This window comes from Haliotis rufescens, unplaced genomic scaffold, assembly GCF_023055435.1.
Source record: "Haliotis rufescens isolate VD_foot unplaced genomic scaffold, xgHalRufe1.0.p SCAF_9, whole genome shotgun sequence".
Classification (NCBI taxonomy): domain Eukaryota; kingdom Metazoa; phylum Mollusca; class Gastropoda; order Lepetellida; family Haliotidae; genus Haliotis; species Haliotis rufescens.
The window spans coordinates 6,271,797-6,295,588 of record NW_025964383.1 but is presented as its reverse complement, the minus strand read 5'-3'; the positions used below and the strand labels follow the sequence as shown (position 1 = coordinate 6,295,588).

Genomic DNA, 23,792 nt, shown 5'->3' with positions numbered 1-23,792 from the left:
CTGCCAGTGCCACATTCGTATTGCAATATATCACAATGCAGGGAGCTGTATTGTGATAGATATTGCAAATTGTATTTGGGTCCAATTTATAATACATTTATACTGTTCAAATGGTACTTTTTCATTTTATAATCCAGACTTTAGTTGGGTGGTATAGATAAACAAGACTACCAGACTAATGGTGTAATTTAGAATAATCAAATAACCTGCAACTTCTGTATTCTGATTACAGGGAGCACGTCTTACGGTTTCATAATTGTGACTTATCAGTTCATAAATCAAGGATAAACATAGCTCAAGAGAATGCAGAATTTGTGCAGAATTCATGAAAATTGGTGGCAGAATATATGAACATTTTCCACGGCATATTTGACTTATGGTCGCAGAATTCAGTGAGGACTGATCCAATTCCACATGATGAATGCCTGTCTGGGATTAATTCCCTGAGTCGTCAACTGAAGGCATCTTCAATGTTTTCACTTATAAGGCATATGCTGACATTAATTTGTGAACACGGTAACCAAATGCATGGGCAGACAATAAAAGGCTGTAATGTAATCAAATATCTAAGGCGTAACCAGGCAGACCGTACAACAAACATGTCATAGACTGGAAGCCTTTATAACCGCTGTCAATCAGCCCGGGGCAGAGTTTTTATAGGCTGTATTACATTTTTTATGTTTTTCAAATTTAATTTTGGTCAAGCATTTGTGATGAAGTATGCCGTAAAGTATGAAAATCTGCAAAGATGCTCTTTTGAGTTTACTTGCCCTTTTAGTACCAGCGGTAATGTCATTGTCTGCTTATATAATACATACAAAAACATGTACATTGTACAAAACAACTGACCAGAACCCACAATGGCCCAAATGATATTTTTCATTTGTGTGCATGCGCAATAATCAGGTACTAGTCACATTTTGGATGGGCACTTGTGTGTGATGGTGCTTGTGGTGAACAGGGGAAAGAGTGGACACCTGCCACTACTCAGTCATGGTTTATACAGAGTTTCAGACACTAAGTTTCAGTTTCAGTTAAGGCCTTACTTACCTGTTACACAGACTAGGCCAAAAAGAAGTGTGTATTGAACATAACTAAGTTTCATAGCAATGCCCATATTGGCTATTAAATCGCCTTAGCATAATATAAGATGGACTTTATTATCACAAGGGAAATTTTTCTTGCAATATAACACTCTCAGCAGCGAAATAAACAAGAACATTATAATACAATCTCATTTTCTGCACACACACCCGACATCTTAAAGGAAATCATTTTCAGAGAATGATACATAACAATTGTCACTGAGTATTTCATGTGTTTATTAAGTTATTTGTTGTTCTTAGTATCATCGTTTTTTGGATACCATGTTTTCGGACGGCCATGTTAATCGCGATTACTCTATAATTGGAGGGGGGGGGGGGGGGGGGGGGGTGGTGGAAGTAGCATCACACAGACATTGTAAATACTCAGATGATGGCTTAAGATAAAGTTGTCTTTTAAAAGTGAGTGAGTGACATTTCTCACAGTTATTGAATTGTTCATGTGATTAGCAAGCAAACTACTAAAGTTTCTTAAAGGGGCACTGATTGATGCCTTTGTTATTGTTTTTCCCCCGTGAGTACCCGGATTATATAGCAGAAATCTAGACTAGTTTGCGACCTGTGCTGCACCATTCGTAAGCGCATTTGTCGCTTTTATTGATAGTGTAAGGGTGTATAGTCACATTGGTCAACAAACTGAAATACAGTTTAGTCTTGAAAATAATAACAAAATGTAGGTATCTTTGCATAGGTGATGGTGACGAAGTTTTGATAAGTCACTTGCTTGGTATTGTGCGATATTTGTTTACACTATTTCGACTTGCAACACAAAGAAAATATTTCACCTGAGCATTGCTTATTTTATCGTGTGTATATCTTATAGTCAAAATGTGTAACCTTTTTTACTTAGGCAATTTAGTAAACGCCTCAACATTTAGTTACTGAAAAATCTGTCCATTTCTGTTATTATGATAACGAATTCTAAAAAGAATTTTGCATTACTTTCATCACGCAGTGACTGAAAATGATTCATGCAAATTTGATAATTACCAAAATTTAGACATTTTATAAATTGCCTGAGTAAATCACATTTTGACATTGACTGTAACATATACACTCCTACAAACGAAAAGGCTTGTGAAAACAACGTCCGTCTCACATCAAAGAACTTCCCAACTAAAACGTAGAGGAACAAGAATGATTCTATTCAATGCAACAGCAAATGAATGAAAACCAAATGCAAATATCATAATTACAACCTACCAAAGTTACGAGGGACATCCAATAAGTTTTGCAACTTGGGCATTTGTGTTTACACAAACAATGTCAACTTATGGCAGGTGTGACACTAGTCATAACAAGTTCCAGACACAACAATAAATTAGATGTGATGGCTTCATTCACCTAAGGGTGTTCACAATCATGGATTCTCTCAAACATGCACATCGTGCTGTAATAAAGTTTCTTACCAAGGGGGGATGCAAAGCAAAAGAAATATATGGTCGCATGTGTAAAGTGATGGGTAAGGATGTTCCTGACTATTCCACAGTTTGCCGTTGGTCTCCAGTATAAAAGGGGTAGGGAGTCCATAGACGATGACCCAAATATCAGTTGGAACTGTTGGAACCATTATTCATGAGCATCTTGGTATGTCCAAGATATCTGCAAGATGGGTACCTAGAAACCTCAGAGCTCAAGATCGCCATCAGAGAACTGAAAGTTGTCAAGACCTCCTGGATCTCTATACTGCTGATGAAGCCAGATTTATTTCTCGTCTAGAGACAGGTGATGAAACATGGATCCAACACTGGGACCCAGAAAGTAAATTGGAATCCATACAATGGAAGCACCCCAATTCTCTGCCTCCGAGAGAGTTTCGCACACAACCATCGGCTGGCAAGGTAATGGCCACCATATTTTGGGATGCAAGAGGCATATTACTGAATACATGCCACCAAAAACTACACTCAATGGACAGTATTATGCTAATGTAATGAAAGAACTGCGAAAATCTATTCGCCAGAAACGCCGTGGGATGTTAACACATGGTATTCTACTTTTGCATGACAACGCCTCGGTTCACAAGTCGAGAATTGCACAGGCCGCCATATGTGAATGTGGATTCAAACAGTTAAATCACCCACCCTACAGCCCAGACTTAGCCCCCAGTGACTATTTCCTGTTCCAGCAAATGAAATCTGCCCTACGTGGAAGACGCTTCCAGGATGACGAGGACATAAAGGCTGCCACAGAGGCGTGGTTAGAGGGCCAATCTGTGGATTACTATAAAAGTGGTATTAAAAGCTTGAAGGACAAATGGAATAAGTGTATTGAGGTGAATGGAGATTATATTGAAAAATATAAGTGCAAAAGATATTCTGCGACTTGGTCTTATATTGAAGTTGCAAAACTTATTTAACGCCCCTCGTATATGTATAAATGTAGGCAGCCACCTTGTTTGAGGAATGAATCCTTGACCATCCACACAAAGGAACAATATCCAGTACGTCTGCAGCTGTACAAATAAACTCATTTGATGTCATGTGTCTCTGTAACAATCAAATAATTCAAAATAAATACAGTATAGCTTTTCTGGTTATAACCCGTGTTCGTTTCTCAACTGATCACTTAGTTTGTTTGAGGTGTTTCACATAGGTGTCAAGTCTCAAAGGTCAGCTGAGACAGCCCACGTGACAACTATTTTCATAATGTCCATGGTTCTTATATAGAGTTAGATAACAATGAACAATCAATCAACGTTTTATCAGCTAATCCTTTGACCAATGTATGTTGTTTTTACCTTGGCACTTCACGTCCAGATATTGGGGTATACACATGTAAACACTTACTTTTGACAAATCCACTGTGCAAAAAAATAGTGATTATTCAATCAACATATTTTCTGCTGATCCTTTGTTGGCGAGGAATGATCAGTTGATTTACAAAAAAAGTAAATCAGCTGATCACTCCTCTTGCTCGGCTGCCACGTGCATATTACATAACATACATTTCACCCAACTTCAAACCAGGATTCAGATTAAATAATTACCCCAGACACAAGAAATGCCAAATGGGAACCTTTGTATGGTATTCTGAGTGGAGCTACCACTAATTATACCTGTAATAAATTAATTAACTGAGGTTCAAATGACTGACAACAAATACACAGGCGTCGGGTTACATGACAACATGGGAGTAGCAATCATATTGTCCACGCAATCCGAAATCCAAAAATGCTTTCACTTCAGGGAAACGTTTTATTATTATTATAATAATGGAACTATAACCATCAGGGTTATTTCCAAATAAGAACATCCGATGAGCTTCCACCGTACTTTTTGTCTGTTTGTTTAGGCTGAAGAAATTAATAAACATGTGCCCTTTTTCGAAATCTTCATACATCAGTGTTCAAAAATGCGTAAAACAGGACCCGTGAAGATTCTGGGGTAGAATAGGTCTTCAGCAACCCATGCTTGCCATAAAAGGTGACTATGCTTGTCGTAAAAGGCGACTAACGGGATCGGGTGGTCAGGCTCGCTGACTTGGTTGATGCATGTCATCAATCCCAATTGCGTGGATCGATGCTCATGATGTAAATCAGTGGATTGTCTGGTCCAGACTCGATTATTTACAGACCGCCTTCATATAGCTGGAATTTTGCTGAGTGTGGCGTAAAACAACAAACAAACAAACAAAGCGTAAAACAGATATTGCCTCAAGTTTATTTACACTGTCCTTACAGATGATACCCCTGTCTGTTGTCACTCTCAGTTGCGTTAGCGAGCAAATTGACTCATGCCAGCTTGTGAGCCCCAGCGGGCAGTGTCAGACTGTCAAGAAGAAGCCAGAGATTAGTGCCCCTTTAAGCATCCGAAAACTCTTTTCACGGGGATATATGCCACAAGACTGAAAGCCAGTCTTTAATTTGCAATAATTGTCATTACCGGTGTAGTGTATATGCAATCAAGGTTTATAATTGTATGCATATGTATGGGTCAGAGGTCAGGGTCTCGTTTTGGAGATTGACCATGTGCGAGCCAGTATCAATGGCGGCGCCCTGTATTCATTGCACTGACGACGAATAAAAGTCTTCGTTTCACTCCATCAAGGATCATATCATTTATCAACAGAGCAAAGATCATTCAAGAACATTATATTGGCGACGAGGATACACAGATGAAAAGAAAAAAAGTATCTAATCATTGTCATGGCTGTTTCATTACAAAGCGTACCTGTGTTTCCCGCGTTCGATGTACATGCCGACGGAAACAGTGGTCCGCGATGGAAGCAATGGTTGACCCGTTTTGAAAGACTTATGGTAGGTCTGAACATTGTTGAGCCAACTCAAAAACGTGCATGGTTGTCACATCTAGCTGGCCCCACAGTCGAAGAAATATTCGACACTATTCCAAACACAGGGAATGGAAAAGAGTATGACAAGGCAGTCAAAGCACTCACTTACTATTTCATTCCTATCGTTAACACGACTTTTGAAATCTATAACTTCCGTCAAGCAAAGCAAAATGTACGTGAAAGCATTGACGCTTACTGCACTAGATTGAGAAAATTAGCGCAAACCTGTGATGTCGACAAAGAGATATTCTCGCAGATCGTCTTGACATGTACGTCTCAGAGACTTAGAAGACGAGCATTACGAGAAGATCTTGATTTGACAAGATTGCTTACTGCAGGCAGATCTCTAGAAATTAGCGGTTTTCAAGCTAGTAATGTGGAAAAATCGGAAATAAATGCAGTATCTCGTTCACACTCACAGAACAATCATTCCGCACACAGACAATCTCGATGACAGTCTCGCCGAAATAGGAAGGATAAAATTCGATCCCACTCGCAGCAAGGAGAATCTAGGTCAAGATAGGGACGATCAAGAGTCAGACAATTAAGTGGGTCAAACCAAACTTGTTATTTCTGTGGAGGTTCGTATCCCCATGTTGGAAAGTGTCCTGCCAAGGGTAAGAAGTGCAACTATTGTGGCATTTTAAATCACTTAAAAAAAATGTGTCACTCTAAGAATAGAGACAATGAGCAAAATTCTCACACAAACAAGGAAAGAATAAACATTGTACCGCAAGCTCTGACAATCAATACCATCATGACTCTGACACTGATGAAGAATATGTTTATTCCATCCAATGTAAAGATTCAGTCAACATGACAATGGACAATGGAAACAACAAGATTCCAGTCCGGGAACTGAACATTGCTGGAAAATTAGTCCCATGTGTGATAGACTCTGGCGCAGCTGAAAACATGCTTGACCAAGCAACATATGATGCCCTCAGACAGGAAGGGCACATAACTGGAAATCTTAGAGACTCTGAGAGACATTTTTTCGCATATGGATCACAAGACCCACTGTATGTGGTTGGGAAGACCGTTCTACCTGTGCAGTATGGAAACATAAAACAGGACTGTGAATTTTATGTGGTATCAGGTAGATGTGGCAATCTTTTGAGTTATCAAACTGGTGAATCATTGGGTATCATTCATATCGCCAGAAATGTGAAATCATCTGAGGTGGAAGACATTATTTGTGATTTTCCAGAACTGTTCAATGGAATTGGCAAAATCAGGAACAAACAGATAAGACTACATGTTGACAAATCAGTACAACCAGTCCGGCAACCACACAGGCGAATCCCATTCCACATACGGAAGGACGTGGAAGAAGAACTGTAAAGATTAGAAGATCTGGACATCATAGAGCCAGTACTGAATGAGCCCACTCCATGGGTCAGTCCCATCGTTGCAGTACCTAAGAAGTCGTCAGGCATCCGCGTATGCGTTGACATGCGTGAGGTCAACAAGTGTATTCGACGTGAAAATCACATTTCACCAACTATTGATGACCTCATCTCAGAATTAAATGGATCAACAGTCTTCTCCAAGCTAGACTTGAATGCAGGATTTTATCAGTTGGAGTTGAGCCCAGAAAGTCGCTATCTGACCACATTTAGCACCCATGCAGGACTCCGACGATACAAACGCCTCTCCTTTGGGATAAATTCTGCTTCAGAGATATTCCAGAATGTCATTTCAGAAGTTATTCAAGGGTTTCCCGGATGTAGAAACATCCAAGATGACATTATCGTTCATGGTGCTACTCAGCAGAAGCATGATCAAACTCTTCGTGCTGTATTCACAAGACTCCGTGAACATGGCATCACCCTAAACAAGTCTAAATGAGAGTACTCAAAATCTCAGATCAAACTCTATGGACATATCTTTACAAGTAAAGGGCATGCTGCAGATCCGGAGAAAGTTAAAACAATTGTAGAGGCTGAACCTCCAAATTTGGCAAGTGAAGTGAAATCTCTACTTGGCATGTCAGTCAACTATCGACACTCCTGTTCACAGAGAACCACTCAAAATGACAATTCTTCCATCATCTCCATGGGAAAATGTGTCGATCAACTTCTCAGGACCTTTTCCATCTGGAGAATACTTGCTAGTGGTTGTAGATGATTATAGTCGATATCCAGAAGTGGAATTTGTTCGATCAACATCAGCAAAATCTGTTTGTCCAAAGCTTGATGACATATCCTCAAGGCAAGGAATACCACGAATTGTGAAATCAGACAGTGGTCCACCATTCAACAGTAAGGAGTTTACACAGTTCGCAAATTACCTTGGATTTCAGCATCGCAAAATCACCCCCCTATGGCCAGAAGCTAACGGAGAAGCAGAACGCCTTATGCGCAATCTCAAAAAGTGTACACAAGCTTCGTGTGCAAAAGGACTCAATTGGAAGCAGGAAATTTTCAAATTCCTTCGCAGTTATAGGGCAACTCCACATTCAACCACCAATGTAAGCCTATTCCAAGCACTTACAGGAAGATCTATGAATACTCAATTACCACAGGTGAATACTCGCAATCTACAACCAAAGATCAAGAATGAGATTCAAATAAGACTGGACGACATCCGCAACAAGGAGAAGATGAGACTGTACGCAAATCAACATCCTCGAGTTAAGGAATCCAGTTTAAGTGTTGGTGACTCAGTACTTGTCCGCCAACCGAGGAAGAACAAGCTGACACCTGCATTCGATGTTCATCCGTATGTGATCACGGATTAGAACGGATCGATGCTAACTGCAAAGCAAGTTGGTAGTGCACAAAAGATAACCCGAAACTCCTCACATTTCAAACCAATCAGTATTGATTCAAAAGAACTGTCTTACTATGAACAAGAGGAGATGGCAAGATCTGCAGATAGTATGGATAATGGTGACGGTGACTCTCAAATTGATAATTCAAATCAGTCAGGTGAAACATCAGATGAAGTTCAAAGAGAACATATTTCGCCTACTTCCATCCTGAAACTACCAAACAGACGTTCTACCAGATCCATCACTTTGCCAGTTCGATTCTGGGACTACAAAATGATACATTATATCCAGAAACATTAGTGATGTAAAATCACAAATGTACACATGAAGTGTGATCTCTATATCAGAACTTTTATAAAGTGTTTTTGAACATATTATGATCATCAAAGATATGTTCTATCCGGAGCATAAAGGTTGAACATAAAGGTTGACAACAGTTGATTTATAATTCCACTGGTTAGTTCATGTAAAAGTGGTCTAGTTCTTTTATTGATTAGTATGCAGATAGAATACATTTGTATATTCTTCAATTTCTTACATAAGAGTTGATGTTTGTTCAAGAAAGTATCCCTATTATCTTAATATTCAGCAAAGTAATGATTTATGTCAGTGTTAAGGACGGTATTTGAGGTTGCTCATCATTTTAGAAGTTTAAGTTAATATTGTGATTTATATAATCTAATAGGATTGTTTTCAAGATAATATTCTTCTAGGCAATCAGGATATCTGGCTTAACAAGTAAGTTTTGAGATTATTACTTATCAGTTGTATGTTGCCCTACTTTGTAATGTAAAGTTAAGGAGGATTGTAGTGTATATATATGCAATCAAGGTTTATAATTGTATGCATATGTATGGGTCAGAGGTCAGGGTCTCGTTTTGGGGATTGACCATGTGCGAGCCAGTATCAATGGCGGCGCCCTGTATTCATTGCACTGACGACGAATAAAAGTCTTCGTTTCACTCCATCAAGGATCATATCATTTATCAACAGAGCAAAGATCATTCAAGAACATTATAACCGGTATTCAATTTTTGTTTTGAATGCTCACTTACACCAGGAGGGGACATATTGAAAGTTTCTTGAAAAAATGTCAGACACGGACTTCTGTGCTTACCTGGAAATTTCATCAGCTTGACTGGTGTTCCGTCTACCGTGAGTTTCTCCAGCAGTAGGTTACACTGGGTGGTTTTCCCACATCTGTCACACCCTTCAAAAACGATCAACGCCCCTCTCCCTTTCATCGTCGAGACGGACATGAGTCGATTTCTAATTAGGCGCCAGAATTGAATCGTGGGGGGTAGGGGTGTAATCGGCAAACCTCGACCCTTTCCGTAACCGCAAAGAAGTGATCTGTTCATTTTCATCAAGATCTAGTCTTGTTACATTCAGTGTTATTTGTTTAGGAGTCTTTATCATAAATATGTTCAAAAGATACTTGTAACCTGTAGATCTACAACTTATAGAAAATATTGTTCCACCACTGACTGTAAACAAAAGCACGTGGGTAGATCTACCTGCACTCGCGTGAATATGGCTGGCATTGACTACACATACAGTCTTTGAATTTGCTGAATATATATCATGATCTTTCGCCGTTCATAATCGTATACCCATACCACTACCAGATTATCAGTTTATTGCGGCCTTTCTGTCTGACTGGGCGTATATTTACATCACGTGACGTTCATGTGCTAGCGAGGTCGAAGGGGAACAAAATTCGGCTTATCTCGAGTACGAGTCACCCAGCTCAGAGGTCCATTTTCAGCATAAATGTCCAATCATGCTCAGAGTCATGAGGTGCGACAACATGTAACAAGTAAATTTCCCCGGATGTTGACATCGTATCCCAGTTCTGGTCGCTACAGACATTCACTAGCCCACCACGCCGCTGCTGGTGAAAAACGGCCATTGTAGAAAATGGCCAAAGCGTAACAGGACGAAACGGCAACTGCGTGATTTACGTGAACCATGTGAACGAACCACAATTAAGAACGTTGGACGGCCTCCAGATAGAGTTTAGGAGGGCGGACGATTTGTTGAACATTGCTAATTGTTCCAATCGGTTTTAAATTACATTTAGCGGTTTGTATTAATCAGTTTATAAGATAATAAGGCCTCAGGCCCATATGTGCTGCATGAAATAATATTTACAGGTAAGAAGAACGAAGACAGATAACATCTTTAACATAATTGGCTAGGTTATCAAGACAGTTTACATCAGAAGAGTTTAGCTTTCTATCTAGTATGTCTTTACGATTATTACCAGTAATAAAGTCTAAATATGGGATATATTTTGAGCGAATATCTTCATTAATAGGGCAAACAAGAATGAAATGAATTTCATTTTCAACTGCACAATGGACAAAACAGGGGTGTCTTATCGATGCCATCCCTCCTTCCTGTGTTATGTATAATTCCCAGTTCTCCAATACGTAAAAGGGTAAGCATACGTCGCTTTTCTGTTCATAATACATTTAATCAAAGACGTATATACAATCCGTGATTTAATTGATACGGTTCAAGTGATATAGAGATTACTACCAAACTCATTAAAATCCAATGTCATTAAACAAAGATCTGAGGACATCCCATTACGGTTCACGTCAGAACGACATTTCATTCGACCAATCAGAGCGTCGCTTACCAGATCATGAAAGTGACAGTCGGAATGTGATTTCTAATCATGCAACCTCGAAAATTTTAAAACGGGATATTCCGAACGATAGTTACGGGCTTAACGACTGAATTTACACAATCTTGACCATATATTAGCCATTCGAGGAGGATGTTCTTTTGTTCAGGTTTCAAACTTTTAAGCGAGAATTTGTCAAAATATGTTTCGCCAATTTGAAATTAGTGCCGTAAAGCACGAGAAAACTACCTTCTGATTGGCTAATGTCGACTTCTTGTCAGTAATTCCATTGGTCGGTCAGAGGTCGGTCAGAGGTCGGTCTTACGTGACCCGTAATGGGATGTCCTCACATCTTTGTTTAGCGGCAACGAGAACTAAGATCTGATTTCAATGAGATTGAGATTACTACACGAGTATCTATCAGATACGATTGATCTTACGAGTTATGTACGCTTTGTAACAACGAGTTGTAAGATCAATGGTATCTGACAGGCACGAGTGCAGTAATCTTTTTTAAACACCCTAAAATCGCACCTTTTTAGCATCAAATCGATGCATTTTGTATATTCTCATGATCGCATTACATCAGTCATAAGTGACGTACAAACTCGTTATCACTCTCGGTAACATCGCGATAGTATAGAGAGCTCCGCGACTATCGCTGTGAGGAGCTTGAAGTGACGTCGTCCCATGTCCTTCTTACTACTCATAAATAATGTGACCCTACACAAAAAGGTTTCCGGCATGTCTGTGGATTATCAAGGCGATGATGATAATGCAAACAAGACAAAAACAAAGAACACGCTGGATGCCGAGTTATAAGTTTACACCTCAAAGAAATTACCAAATATGTACAACAATGTTTACTTCCGTATGACATCACTACCGGTGGCCGACTTTTACAAAATGGCGCGTTCACTGACAACAGTACGCGGGAGGAGGATTTTCGTTGATTGAGCAGAGCTCCAGATAAATTCTTGACCAATTAAGTTTTTACTCTAGGCTTTCTATTATAATTGGGTTATTACATTCTTCATTGGGTAACCAATAATTTTTCACTCATCTCTTCATCACTCTATTGGGTTTTTTCCCAAATTAGTGAACATTTCAAGATTAAAAAAAATAAAAATAATGTTTTAGATGCATATAACTGTTCTAAAAAAATAGGCTTAACCCGGAAAGTAAATTAGCTCGTAATTGTGTTTCGGAAATTAGCTCCTTTGTACGCATGCTAAAAAAGCTCATTGGGTATTTACGCGTGCTGTTTTTATACATTTGAGTTTTTCATTTAATGCATGCGTTTCTGTACGCAAGTTAATTGAAAGTAATTGGGTTTTGAATATTTTTGGGCGGGGGGTATTTTACGCAAATACGCAGCTTATCTGTAGCTCTGAATTGAGGGATCGTATGTACCTTTTTATTGAATGTCTTTACGAGTCAAAAAACACATACTACGGGGTTGAGGTCTTTATTGCGATGCAATGAGTGTGATCAAGGATCTAGATATCATACACCCTGCCACACGTATGGCAACACCATAGATTATCTGAATAAACAATACATAGACTAAAACACTATTTAACATTAAATATATTGAACAAAGTAATACACACATTTTATTTACAATGATTTGCATGTATCACATCTGAATCTGTACATTACAAAGCTTTTTAAAACACTCTTGAAGTAAAACACTTTCACACATATTTCATTGAAGTGATAGAATACATTTTAGTGATAAAGTATGGGTGTTTAGCTTATCTTCTGCAGATTTAAATATTTAGACATAATCAACATTTATGGGGCAGTTAGTAGGTGAGGTGAAATTGGGTTTAACGTCGCGTCCAAGATTATTGCACTTATATAGCGACGTGCATGCACGTGTCTGTGTGTGGCTGCTTGTACTAGTCCGGACTGATGCCGATTTATAGTGCTAGCTCACTGAGATACCATGCCGAGTTTAACATGAATACCCCACTCAGACACAGTATACTGACTCCGAGCCGACCAGTCCTTGCTTTATCCCCTTAATGTCGAGCGCCAGACAGGGTAACAACAAGTACCATCTTTTAACGTCTTTTGGTATGACGCGGCCGGGGATCGAAACCCGGACCTTCCGTCCTCCGGTCGCACGCTCTACCACAGGACCACGGAGGCGGCGGGCAGTTAGTAGGTAAGACAGGTCAGATACACTTTGTTACAGCTGACTGAAACTGACAACTAGTTATATATAATAAATATACGTAAAAACCTAAAATGAAATTAAAACAAATATATACAAAAACTGCATCGGCCACATACTTCCCTCCATCGAAAAAAACGTCCACGTCACTTTACCTTGCCAGTGACAAGATCCAAGATGGCATCAGAAAGTCTGTGCTGCTGTTCTCGGAACAATCCGTCAGCTTGAAGTGAGCAGAGATAGTTGGCTCGCGTACGCCAGTCCCGATCTGCAACTGCAGAGAGAGCAAACTCTCCACTCTTCATCCATTTCGGCTGTGTCCGGGTCCGAGTAGACTGCCGTGGACGTGGAACAGGAGTGGTTATCTCTGGAGTTGGCTGTTGCTCTCTTTCTTCGTCGTCATTGTCATCATCATGATCTGTCCCAGTAGCGCCATCTTCTTGTTCGTCACGAATCTGCTCAACATGCTGAACAGCATCCTCAGTTGGCTCTTCCTCCCCCTCTGCAATAGGAGTTCCATCTCCTCCAGATACATTCTCTGATAGTTCCTCTTCAGTTGGCCCATCCACTGGTATATCAGTGGACACTGAAGCTTGTGGAGGGTGGGCATATTCAACAACAGTATCCTCATCCGATGAATCATCGTCGTTGTTGCTTTCTGTTGTCCTAGCAACTGGTGCTACTGGCAGTGTCCTCTGTCGTCTTGGTTTGGGTATTGGTACACCAAGGCTAGGCATAGAACCAACTGGCAGCAGGAGGTTACGATGCAAAATTCTCTTCCGCCCCTCACCATTTTCCTTACCAACTTCAAAGACTGGTATGGATGGGTTGGGTCGGCGTAGCACGACATAAACATCTTCCTCCCACCTGTCAGCTAACTTATGCCTACCTTCAAAGGCAACAATCTTCACTAAGACCCGGTCTCCTGGCTCTAACATAGCTGCTCTGGCTCTGTGATCATAGCCAATCTTCTGCTTGGATTGTGATTTCATTGCTGCTGTAGTAGCTAGCTCATAGGCTTGTCTGAGGCGATCTTTCAATGACTTGGTGTACTCGGTGGTGGATTTGGTACCTTGTGTCTCTATGTCCGAGCCAAAAGCTAAATCCACAGGTAGTCTAGGGTGTCTCCCGAATATCAAATAGAATGGAGCTGTTGATGTTGATTCGTGGCGGGTACAGTTGTAGGCATGGACGAGTGGTCCTATATGAGCCTTCCAATTCTTCTTCCTGTCCTGATCAAGAGTGAGTGAGTGAGTGAGTGAGAGTTAGGTTTAACGCCGCTTTTAACAGTATTCCAGTCATATCACGGCGTGTCAGCTTAATGTGGGAGGAAAGCCCGAAGTGGTGCAGGTCTCAGACGTTTACCATTTCGGTGAAACCCTGATCAAGAGTGCCAAGCATGTCGCATAGGGTACAATTAAATCGCTCACACATCCCGTTTCCCATTGGATGGTAAGGTGTTGTGCGGGACTTGTCGATGTTCAGTAACTGGCATAACTCTTGCATTATCTTGCTGGTGAAGTTAGCTCCCTGATCCGAGTGGATTCTCCTGGGTAGACCGTAATGAACTATGAAGTTCGAAAAGAAAGTCTCAGCTGTTGTCTTAGCAGTCATGTTCTTGGTTGGGTATGCTTGTGCATAACGAGTAAAGTGGTCAGTCACAACCAAAACATGTTCTACTCCTCCTTTTGATGGTTCTAAGGTAAGAAAATCCATGCAAACAAGTTCCAGAGGTTCTGTTGTCTCAATACTTATCAATGGGGCTCTGATGTTGGTTGGTGTTTTTCTCTTCAAACATCTCTCGCAATTATGCAGGTGAGTTTCAACATCACGAGACATTCCTGGCCAGTAGAATCTATCTCTCAATAGTGACATTGTCCTGTCTCTGCCAGGATGTCCAACGTTGTCATGTAAACTCCTCATAGCCGCAGTGCGACATCTAGATAGAAGAACCAACTGGATGTGATCAGCTCCATTGACGTTGGTGACTCTGTATAAAACTCCTCTTTTGAGCTTGAACTGTTTGTAGCTTTTAAGCAGAGTGGTCATCTCTTGGTCCCGTAGAAACTGAGTTCTGTCTGGTCTCGTCCCATTCCGCAAGTGGTCCATGATCTCCACAAGTAATTGGTCTTTAGCTTGTGTATGTCTCCAATCCCCGGCATTCTGGTCACATCTGTCACTCGTCAAATCCAGATCTTCATGATCTACAACATCAGCGGATAGACACAAACTTTCCACTAAGTTGGTGACATGTACAGCGTTACAAATGGCTTCAACAGAATCCCTTGAAATCTGTTCCATTTCATCTGTGTTCTTCTCTGGTAGACATGACAGAGCATCAGCATCAGTATTGGCTTTTCCAGGTCGATACTTGAGGCTAAAGTTATAACTGGATAGAGACGCTAGCCATCGGTGTCCAGTTGCATCCAGTCGAGCACTTGTTAACACATAGGTCAAAGGGTTGTTGTCAGTGACGACCAAAAATGCATGTCCATACAAGAAGTTGTGGAACTTCTCCGAGATAGCCCACTTCAGGCACAAGAATTCAAACTTGTGGGCTGAGTAGTTTCTCTCAGATCGGCTTAGTCCTCTACTTGCATAGGCAATGACCCGTGACTTCCCTTCCCGTTGTTGATACAGCACTGCACCCAATCCATGACCACTGGCATCTGTGTGTAGTTCAAATGGCTTTGAGTAGTCAGCGTATCCAAGTACTGGTGGGGTGGAGAGACGATTCTACTGCTCCGTGAAGGCATTCTCCTGATCTTCATCCCATATCCAATTGACATTTGTGGGTGGTCGTCGTGGTTTCTTTGAAGCAGACTTGGGCATCAGTTCTGATAAAGGTTTCGCTATCTTGGAAAAATCCTTAATAAACTTCGGGTAGTAGCCGGCAAACCCAAGAAATTTTCTGACTTCTTCTGGTGTGGTAGGCCTAGGCCAGTTCTTGACCTTGTCAAGTTTCTCTGGATCAGCTTCGATTCCGTGTTCTGAGACTATATATCCACCATACTTGATTTTCTTCTTGAAGAACTTACACTTCTTTGCTGCAAGTTTTAAGCCACATTCCTGAAGTCTCTGAAACACAAGCTGTAATCTCTCAAAATGCTCTTCATAGGTTCTGGAAAATATTATCAGGTCATCAAGATATATGAGACATATATTAAGATGTAGACCTTCCAGGCACTGCTCCATAAGGCGTTGATATGTCGCTGGCGCATTTGAGAGTCCAAATGGCATCTGATTATATTCAAAAAATCCAAGAGGTCCTACAGTGAAAGCTGTCCATTGTTTATGGTCTTCTTCGACCTCAACTTGATGATATCCACTCTTCATGTCTAAGACGGAAAAGAATTTATTACCAGCCAAACAGTCTAATAATTCCTCAATCCGCGGCAGAGCATATGAGTCCTTTATGGTCCAATTGTTAAGTTCGTGATAATCTATACAGATCCTTAACTGTCCATTGCCTTTGCGAACTAAGACTACATTAGACGCCCAAGGACTGTGAGACTTCCTGATGATTCCAGCTGACAAAAGAATTTGTAGATGGTTCTTGACTTCATCATACATGGATGGTGGTATTCTTCTGTGTCGCTGTTTAAATGGACTGTCATCAACTAAACCAATCCTGTGATGCACCATGCTACTGTGTCCAATATCCTCATCATGCTTGGAGAATATGTCAGCATAACGCATAATGACATCAAGTCCTTGTCCTAACTGCTGTCCGGTCAGATCTGTCTTGTCAATCTTCACTTGATCAACAGGTTGACCAGTGGGAGGCTTCTGTATAGTCACAGGCTGTACTTCACACAACAATGCTCTAGGAGGAATGACAACTGTCCGCATTGTTATGTTGGAGATGTGAACATCAACTGTGTCTCGCCTTGAGCTGTCATAAGTGATGAGGGTAGGGGCAATGTCAAGGTCATCTGGTAATGAAGCATGTGCTGTTGGCTGTAACAGAGCACACACCGCTGGGGATGTCATTCCTTGGTAACCCGTCCTTTAATCTTAATGTTGCTGTTGGGAGGGATAATCAAACTCTTGTCCTCTGTACTCTTTACCAAGCCAAGACAACTTCCATTCCTTGCAAGTTCCTTATCACGCAACACTATGGTCCTGTAAGCCAGATACCAAGGAGTGTGTAAGGCGGCTTTCTGGAGAAGCCTTTGTCCATGGATTGTCCTGCAGTCCTCAAGCAAACAGCTCAACACATTTGTTCCAAGAAGCGCTGGAACTCTTGAATTGTATCTTGTATCAGGGACTACCAGTAATAAACAAGATACAGGATCCTCGTCATTGACTCCTCCTCCTGTAATGGACACACCTACTCCCACATATCCAAGATAAGGAAGTTGTTTTCCTCCAGCACACTCTATGTCTAAGATACCACAGAGAGGTTCAATAGGAATAGTATGCAAGTGTTCCCTGTAAAAAGATTCAGAAATAATTGAAACATTGGCCCCAGTGTCAAGCAAAGCATTGACAGGCACAACTTCAATTTCTATGTTGCCCTCATTTGCATGACCTATTAACTCATCCGGTACCTTACTTGATGTGGGGTGTCTGAATGAGCCTAGGGGTGACCCCTTCCCATAGGCCTGTCCAGGTTTAAAGGACGCCTTAAGTGGTCCAGTCGAACACGGCATCCTATAGCAATATGTCCAGGACATCCACATCTGAAGCATGTAGGAGGCTCTCGATGGCTGGAGTCCTGTCCATGTCTTCGGTATCCTTGTGGCATAGAAGGAGGCACAGGTACAGGCTGTGGTGGTAGAGGGTGTTGACGTAAAGGCACTTGTTGAGATGGGTATGGTTTCTGGGTAGTGTGTCCTGGCTGATTGAAACCACCTGATGTCTTAGTGTCATATGGACCAGTCTGTTTACTCCCCTTCCAAGAGTTCCAAGATCCCTGAACACTGGGAGAACGGTATTGCTGGAACACCTGTGCTGATTGTTGATGATGTTCCTTCAACTCTGCTAACTCTGTCTTGATCTCTTTCATCATGGCCTGCAAGTCTAACACTTCCTTCCTTGTAGCAGGTGCAGAAGACTCAGATCCCTCATCTTCACAGTCGCAGACTTCTTGTTCTTCAGCACATCTGACTTTCCACGGTCCAGGTCAAACTCGATCTCCCTCAAACACAAACGGAGCTCATCAAAATGAGTGATTACATCATATTTGTGGGCAGCTAAACTCTTCAAAGCAGGCTTAAGTCCATCCCACATCTTGCTTCTCAACATATCATCCTGTTCACTCAAGCTGAGGGAATAACCACAAGTGATGCAGGTCTTAGACAGTTACCACTTTGGTGAAACCCAATGGCACAGGGACATGGTGCTGACAAACCTAGAAACATAAAAGGGTTAATCCGGATTCGAAACGCTAAGGATAACTAATGGTGATCACCAAGGAATAAGATAAAATAAATAATTGTCAAAGACTACATGATAGCTAATATATCTGGCCAGAAAATATATAAATACTCAATAACAATACACAGCTACTAAAGCTAAATTACACAAGAGTTGAAGAAGTTGGTACCAACATGGCTGGAGCAAAATATATTACAACTACATGTATGACGCAAGCAAGAAAATATTTACATTCAGTGTACATGTCCTACATGACTGATATCAAATCAGTAACACAGCTTATCATTAGCTTTAAATGCTGTGTTAATACAGCAAAATATCTATGACAAATATCAAACAAGTCAAAGATGAAAAATTACATCATATAGATATGAGTAATATATAATTAATCAGAATTTATCAAACTTCAAATGTCTTAAGAATTCAGTTTATGTAGATAAAACTGTCACAGTATGCGATACAGCATACGACACATGGTCATGACTGAACATCAAGCCCGTGCACAAGTAACGCTCAAATACCGTAGAGCACATGATGAGTGGACGAACTGACAGACCCGGACCCTCCAAGAATGAATAGGTGCACATCCCACGTAGTGGCTCACACAAGCATCCTTCTGCAAGATCCTCACTGGGGGCTCCATTTTGTAGCAGTTTAGTGAATGTCTTTTACGAGTCAACAAACACATACTACGGGGTTGAGGTCTTTATTGCGATGCGATGAGTGTGATCAAGGATCTAGATATCATACACCCTGAAACACATAATTACACAATAAATAATAAGTAAAACATTATTATTACTGCTAGATACATAGCATATGCTTATTACAAGTAAGTATTTACATATCTCAGTCATCCATTAAACACTAGATAGACTGAACCTTAAACGATTATACTAGAACATATACAGTATAATATACATGATCCACAATACCGACATTCAAGGGAGATAACTCCTTGACTTTCATTTGACTATAATATATACACAATATATATATATATACATAACGCTTACACATTCTGCATAAACATATACAATACTTTCGAAGTGAGCGCTGAAGAGGAGGGACATATATGTGTGGCTGTGGCATCCAGGGGGTGCATTACACTCTAAAAAACGATAACGTTGACATAACAACAGATAATGTAACTGATAATAATAACAAACAAACTCGCAAACGAGTACGAGTTTTATTTATCATTATTATCAATTATTACAGGGTCAACTCAGGCGTCACTCTCCTACCCAGAGTTCCATGCGGCCGGCAGCCAGCTAGCATAGTACCTCTGCCACAGGCCAGCGCCATGTGACGATTCGTCTCATCTTTCACAGTCCATTCAAGATATTGCATATGCTTTTCATCCGTTTCATGTTTGACAAGTCTACACATTTTCATAAGCAAATGTCAAAGAATGGTTAACTTTCATTGAGAAAGTATGCAAATACGTAAAAATCTACTTGTTTTTGCGTAGTTATCCTATGTTTACATTGGTTGTACGGCTCCACGTGCTGTCATCGAAGCCCAACGGAGAGCAAGCGACACGGTCACTTTGATACATAAATATATATTGTCATGCAACTCACTGTCGCAGTTGTAGTAGCATATCTATATAGTTATGCAAAACAATATGTAAAGCGCCCCCAAATACTTACATTAGTCCGTTCTATACTGATTTCTGAAAAAGCGCGTTTGTTTACAAACAAGAGAAACATCCGGTCACGTGATATGCAAATTAGCCTGTGGCAGTGGTGTTATGTTGAGTCACCACTGCGACGGAGTGTGCTCAGGCGTAGGTGAACATTCGACTGAAGCACGAGCAACTTATCAATGACGTACAATCAGAAAAGTAGTCCGTCATCATCTGACCTCAGGTCATCATGGAGTAGCTAATCACTGGCTTGGAATTCGATCACATGTTTGATACCAGTTATCTCAAATGGGTTTCCCACCCACAGGTGTGTAAGAAACCCATGTATTCCTACAAACGGTATTTATCAACAGTAAACCACCTCAAAATATGTAACAGATCGAATAGGTAACAAACAAATGGGCAGAATCATAATGGATTGTTTTGTATTTATTCACGCAGTCATCACTTCTAAAATTGTGCTGAGTGACAGCAGTATGAAGTCGACATTTATATTCAAAGTGTTACAAATAATACCATAGTAGTAATGTAGTCTAAGATTGTACCTCGGTACGGTCAGATGTGGATTTTCTGTTAAACATGGATGGTATTTAGTAACTATTTACATAAATTAAACCTATGTTAAGTGATCCTGTTGATAATTTTCAAGATCGTTGGAAAGATGGTATGGGGTCTTAGAAAACTGCTTTCCATCATACTAAACACGAAGTTCTGCCATGTTAAAACAAAATGACAACAGACACGGGCATCATCCTCAATAGGAGTTATCTCTGTGGCTTTCGTGTCTTCTGGCTAGTCAAAATATGTCCACTACACATCCACTTTTACTCGAAATTATAACACAATGGCTGCTGCTGCTGCTGCAAAGGCAGCACTCAACAAATCCGTGACACCAATTCTTATCCCATACAGTGATATTGAACCTGTAATTAGATGTTACATCAGAGATCTCATACAAAAGAAGTGGGACACCCAAGTAGGTATCAATAAGTTACTTGAAATTAAACCAACTATCGGTTACACCTACTTGGGCTGTCAGTCCAGAATTAACGAGGTCATAATTCGACGATGTCGTATTGGCCATTCACGCTATGCTCATGACTATTTATTGACAGATGGAGATCCTCCATTTTGCATCCCTTGTGATGAAAAATCAAGGTCAAGCATGTCCTGCTTGACTGTAACGATTTTTCCATCACAAGGGATCAATATTTCAAATCATCATCTATTTAGGAATTTTACTAGTATTAATTTTCGTTTAATAATAGTTTTTTAAAAGGATATAAAATTGTTGGAAATTAACAACTGAGATTGTTAGTGGCTGTATCCTCGAAGGAGGTTTAAGTACAGTAAAATTAGTGTCCCCCTGAGAGGATGCATAAGTTCCACTTCTTTCAAAGTAAATTTAGAGCTATCACATTTTTAATCGTTGTATATATGTGTTAGTTTTAACAGGTGGTTAATATTGGCTACAATCGACAGCGACTGAAGGGATGGGGTATATCCTGATGGGGAACCGTACAGGTAGCAGAAGTATTGGAAGTTTCCTCGGTCCTTAGTAAGGTGGCCTAACTTTGGTTGCTGGCAATCTCTAGCCCGTTTTTATATTGTGTTACTGAATAATAGTTTGTTTTTTTTTACTCTCTCTAACTAGTTTTAAGTAAAATTTGTGATATTCTAGTTATTGTACTGTCCTTTGGCGACTGGTATTATATTACTATGAATTTCTTTGTTATCAAATGTCTGACTTTATATGGCTGTAATATCTCCGATCTGACGTTTAATTTTAACTCACTCATTCACTCTCACTATCTCTGTGGCATCTCAGTGGTATCTGTGTGGCATCAAACCTCTAAGAATATTGTTCGCCATGAAATTTAAAATGTAATTCTTGCTTATTTTAAAGCCTCTTGCAGTTTCTCTACTACATAACATTTTTAGGAATTTTGTAAGCCTTCATTATAGACAATGTATAAATGGACCTGGTTGACCGAAAATCTATAAAACTTTCATAGATCAATTAATCAATCAGAAATCAAATGGTTGCTGTCTACCTTTTACATAATGTTTACGTTAACTGTTTTACGACTTTGTTGCCCTGCGTGACTGACGACGCATCTCAGAATAGCAACCGTGACAGTTACATGTGCAGTACGTGGTGGTATGGTAGAAGTTTCCTTTTTACAATTTCAAGCAAATAGAACATTAAGCATTTGGGTACCAATAGTTGGACAACTATCCATGAAACGTGATAGCCTTCTATATTATGTCAATGGAACATAGATTATTTAAGAATTGACTTCAATAATTTAGTTTATGGAGGTATTTACAAACGAAAACCCTGAGTGCACACTTTGTGTAAATCCGCCACGTCACTTAGCTTCTGATGTAATATATATTAATGCGAACATTCAAGGAAAACTTGTGTGAGAGAGATGGGAAGAGATTTTTCGAGCACAGAATTGGAGAATGGCATTATATGATAAAGAGGTTATCACGCTTGTGTGTTTGGGGATGGGGATGGTAAATGTCCTGTATAAGGAATAAACACTATACAGGATACAGGATATTTACCATCCCCCAAACCCGCGTGATAACCTCTATTTATTAGGGCAATATTATTTGCAGAAGTCTGAGGTCTACCATTTACTGCCCGACGAAGGAAATAGGTGAAGAGACTAAATGAGTTGGGATCAACGCCGCTATTCCACGGCGTGAACAGACGGAGAGGTTCTTCAAATGATATAATGCCTACAAAAATAACGTCAACGTTATTATAGCTGAAGTGGATATGTTTTGTAGCTAATCCCGAAAATGAAATGAAAAGCAAACAGCAGCATATAGTTTAGTGGATGTGCTAAACCCCAAGATGCCGAGTTTTTATTTGACACACATTTTCATAAAATCTGAAAAGTGAACAATGTGCGTGAATTGCATTCGCGTGGCGCTGGGTCTACCCCCGACTTTAAAATTACCAAGATATGAGGAAATTTCCCATTTGGTGGTGTAAATTTTACTGCAAATATTCAACCAGTTTGAAAAAAAACACTTGTAAGTGTTGATCAATTTTGTTTTGCAAAACTAGATTTGACGCCTTTTCGACACAACATAAAATAATGTCTTGAATAGATAAACAGACAGTCATATATGTTTTATTAAAAAGACTTGGACAATCAGTCCCTCATCTTAATATCACATAATATTAAGTAGCTCGAGGCCGAACTATACCTGTACATCTGATTATGGTACATAAATGGTGGAATATTTTCTAGATTTGGGCAGATTCATTACGGTTAATTGACATGTGCTTTTTAATAATTACACACTCTTAACTGTCTGTTTACACTTTCTAAACGACCTGTTTCAACACGTAGCTTATGACTTGATATTCTTATCATGGTGATATATTATCATTATAAAGCAATAGGTCTAAATAGGATTCATGCATAAAAGTGATGTAAACTTTTTTCATACAACTACAATTTTGGACGCCAGTTTTGGACAAATACATCCTTTAAACGATGCTTGAAAACATTACAACTCTGTAACTCTGCAGTTACATTGAGCATATCAAACCACACACAGCCACATCAATGCTCCAACAACATTTGTTTCACATAAGCCCATTTTTAAGACCTTTATCACAAATATGGAGGGAATTTCATATGAAAACTTTAGTAAACAGTTCGATGTATTTAAACTCAGGTATAACGTATCTGTGACATATCTAGAACCAGTATAACGTATCTGTGACATATATCTAGAACCAG

The 23,792-nt window shown here is 40.0% G+C and overlaps 1 protein-coding gene across 1 annotated transcript in view; it reads right to left on the bottom strand.

Moving 5' to 3' along the window:
* The window catches only part of LOC124118712 (thymidylate kinase-like), a 38,777-nt gene extending 28,720 nt beyond the window's left edge, over nt 1-10,057 (bottom strand). The window contains exon 1 of the mRNA XM_046480948.2: nt 9,290-10,057. Within this exon, the coding sequence (XP_046336904.1) occupies nt 9,290-9,539 (250 nt within the window). The 5' untranslated portion in view covers nt 9,540-10,057. The remainder of the gene's footprint in view (nt 1-9,289) is intronic.
* Nucleotides 10,058-23,792: the final 13,735 nt, after the last annotated feature.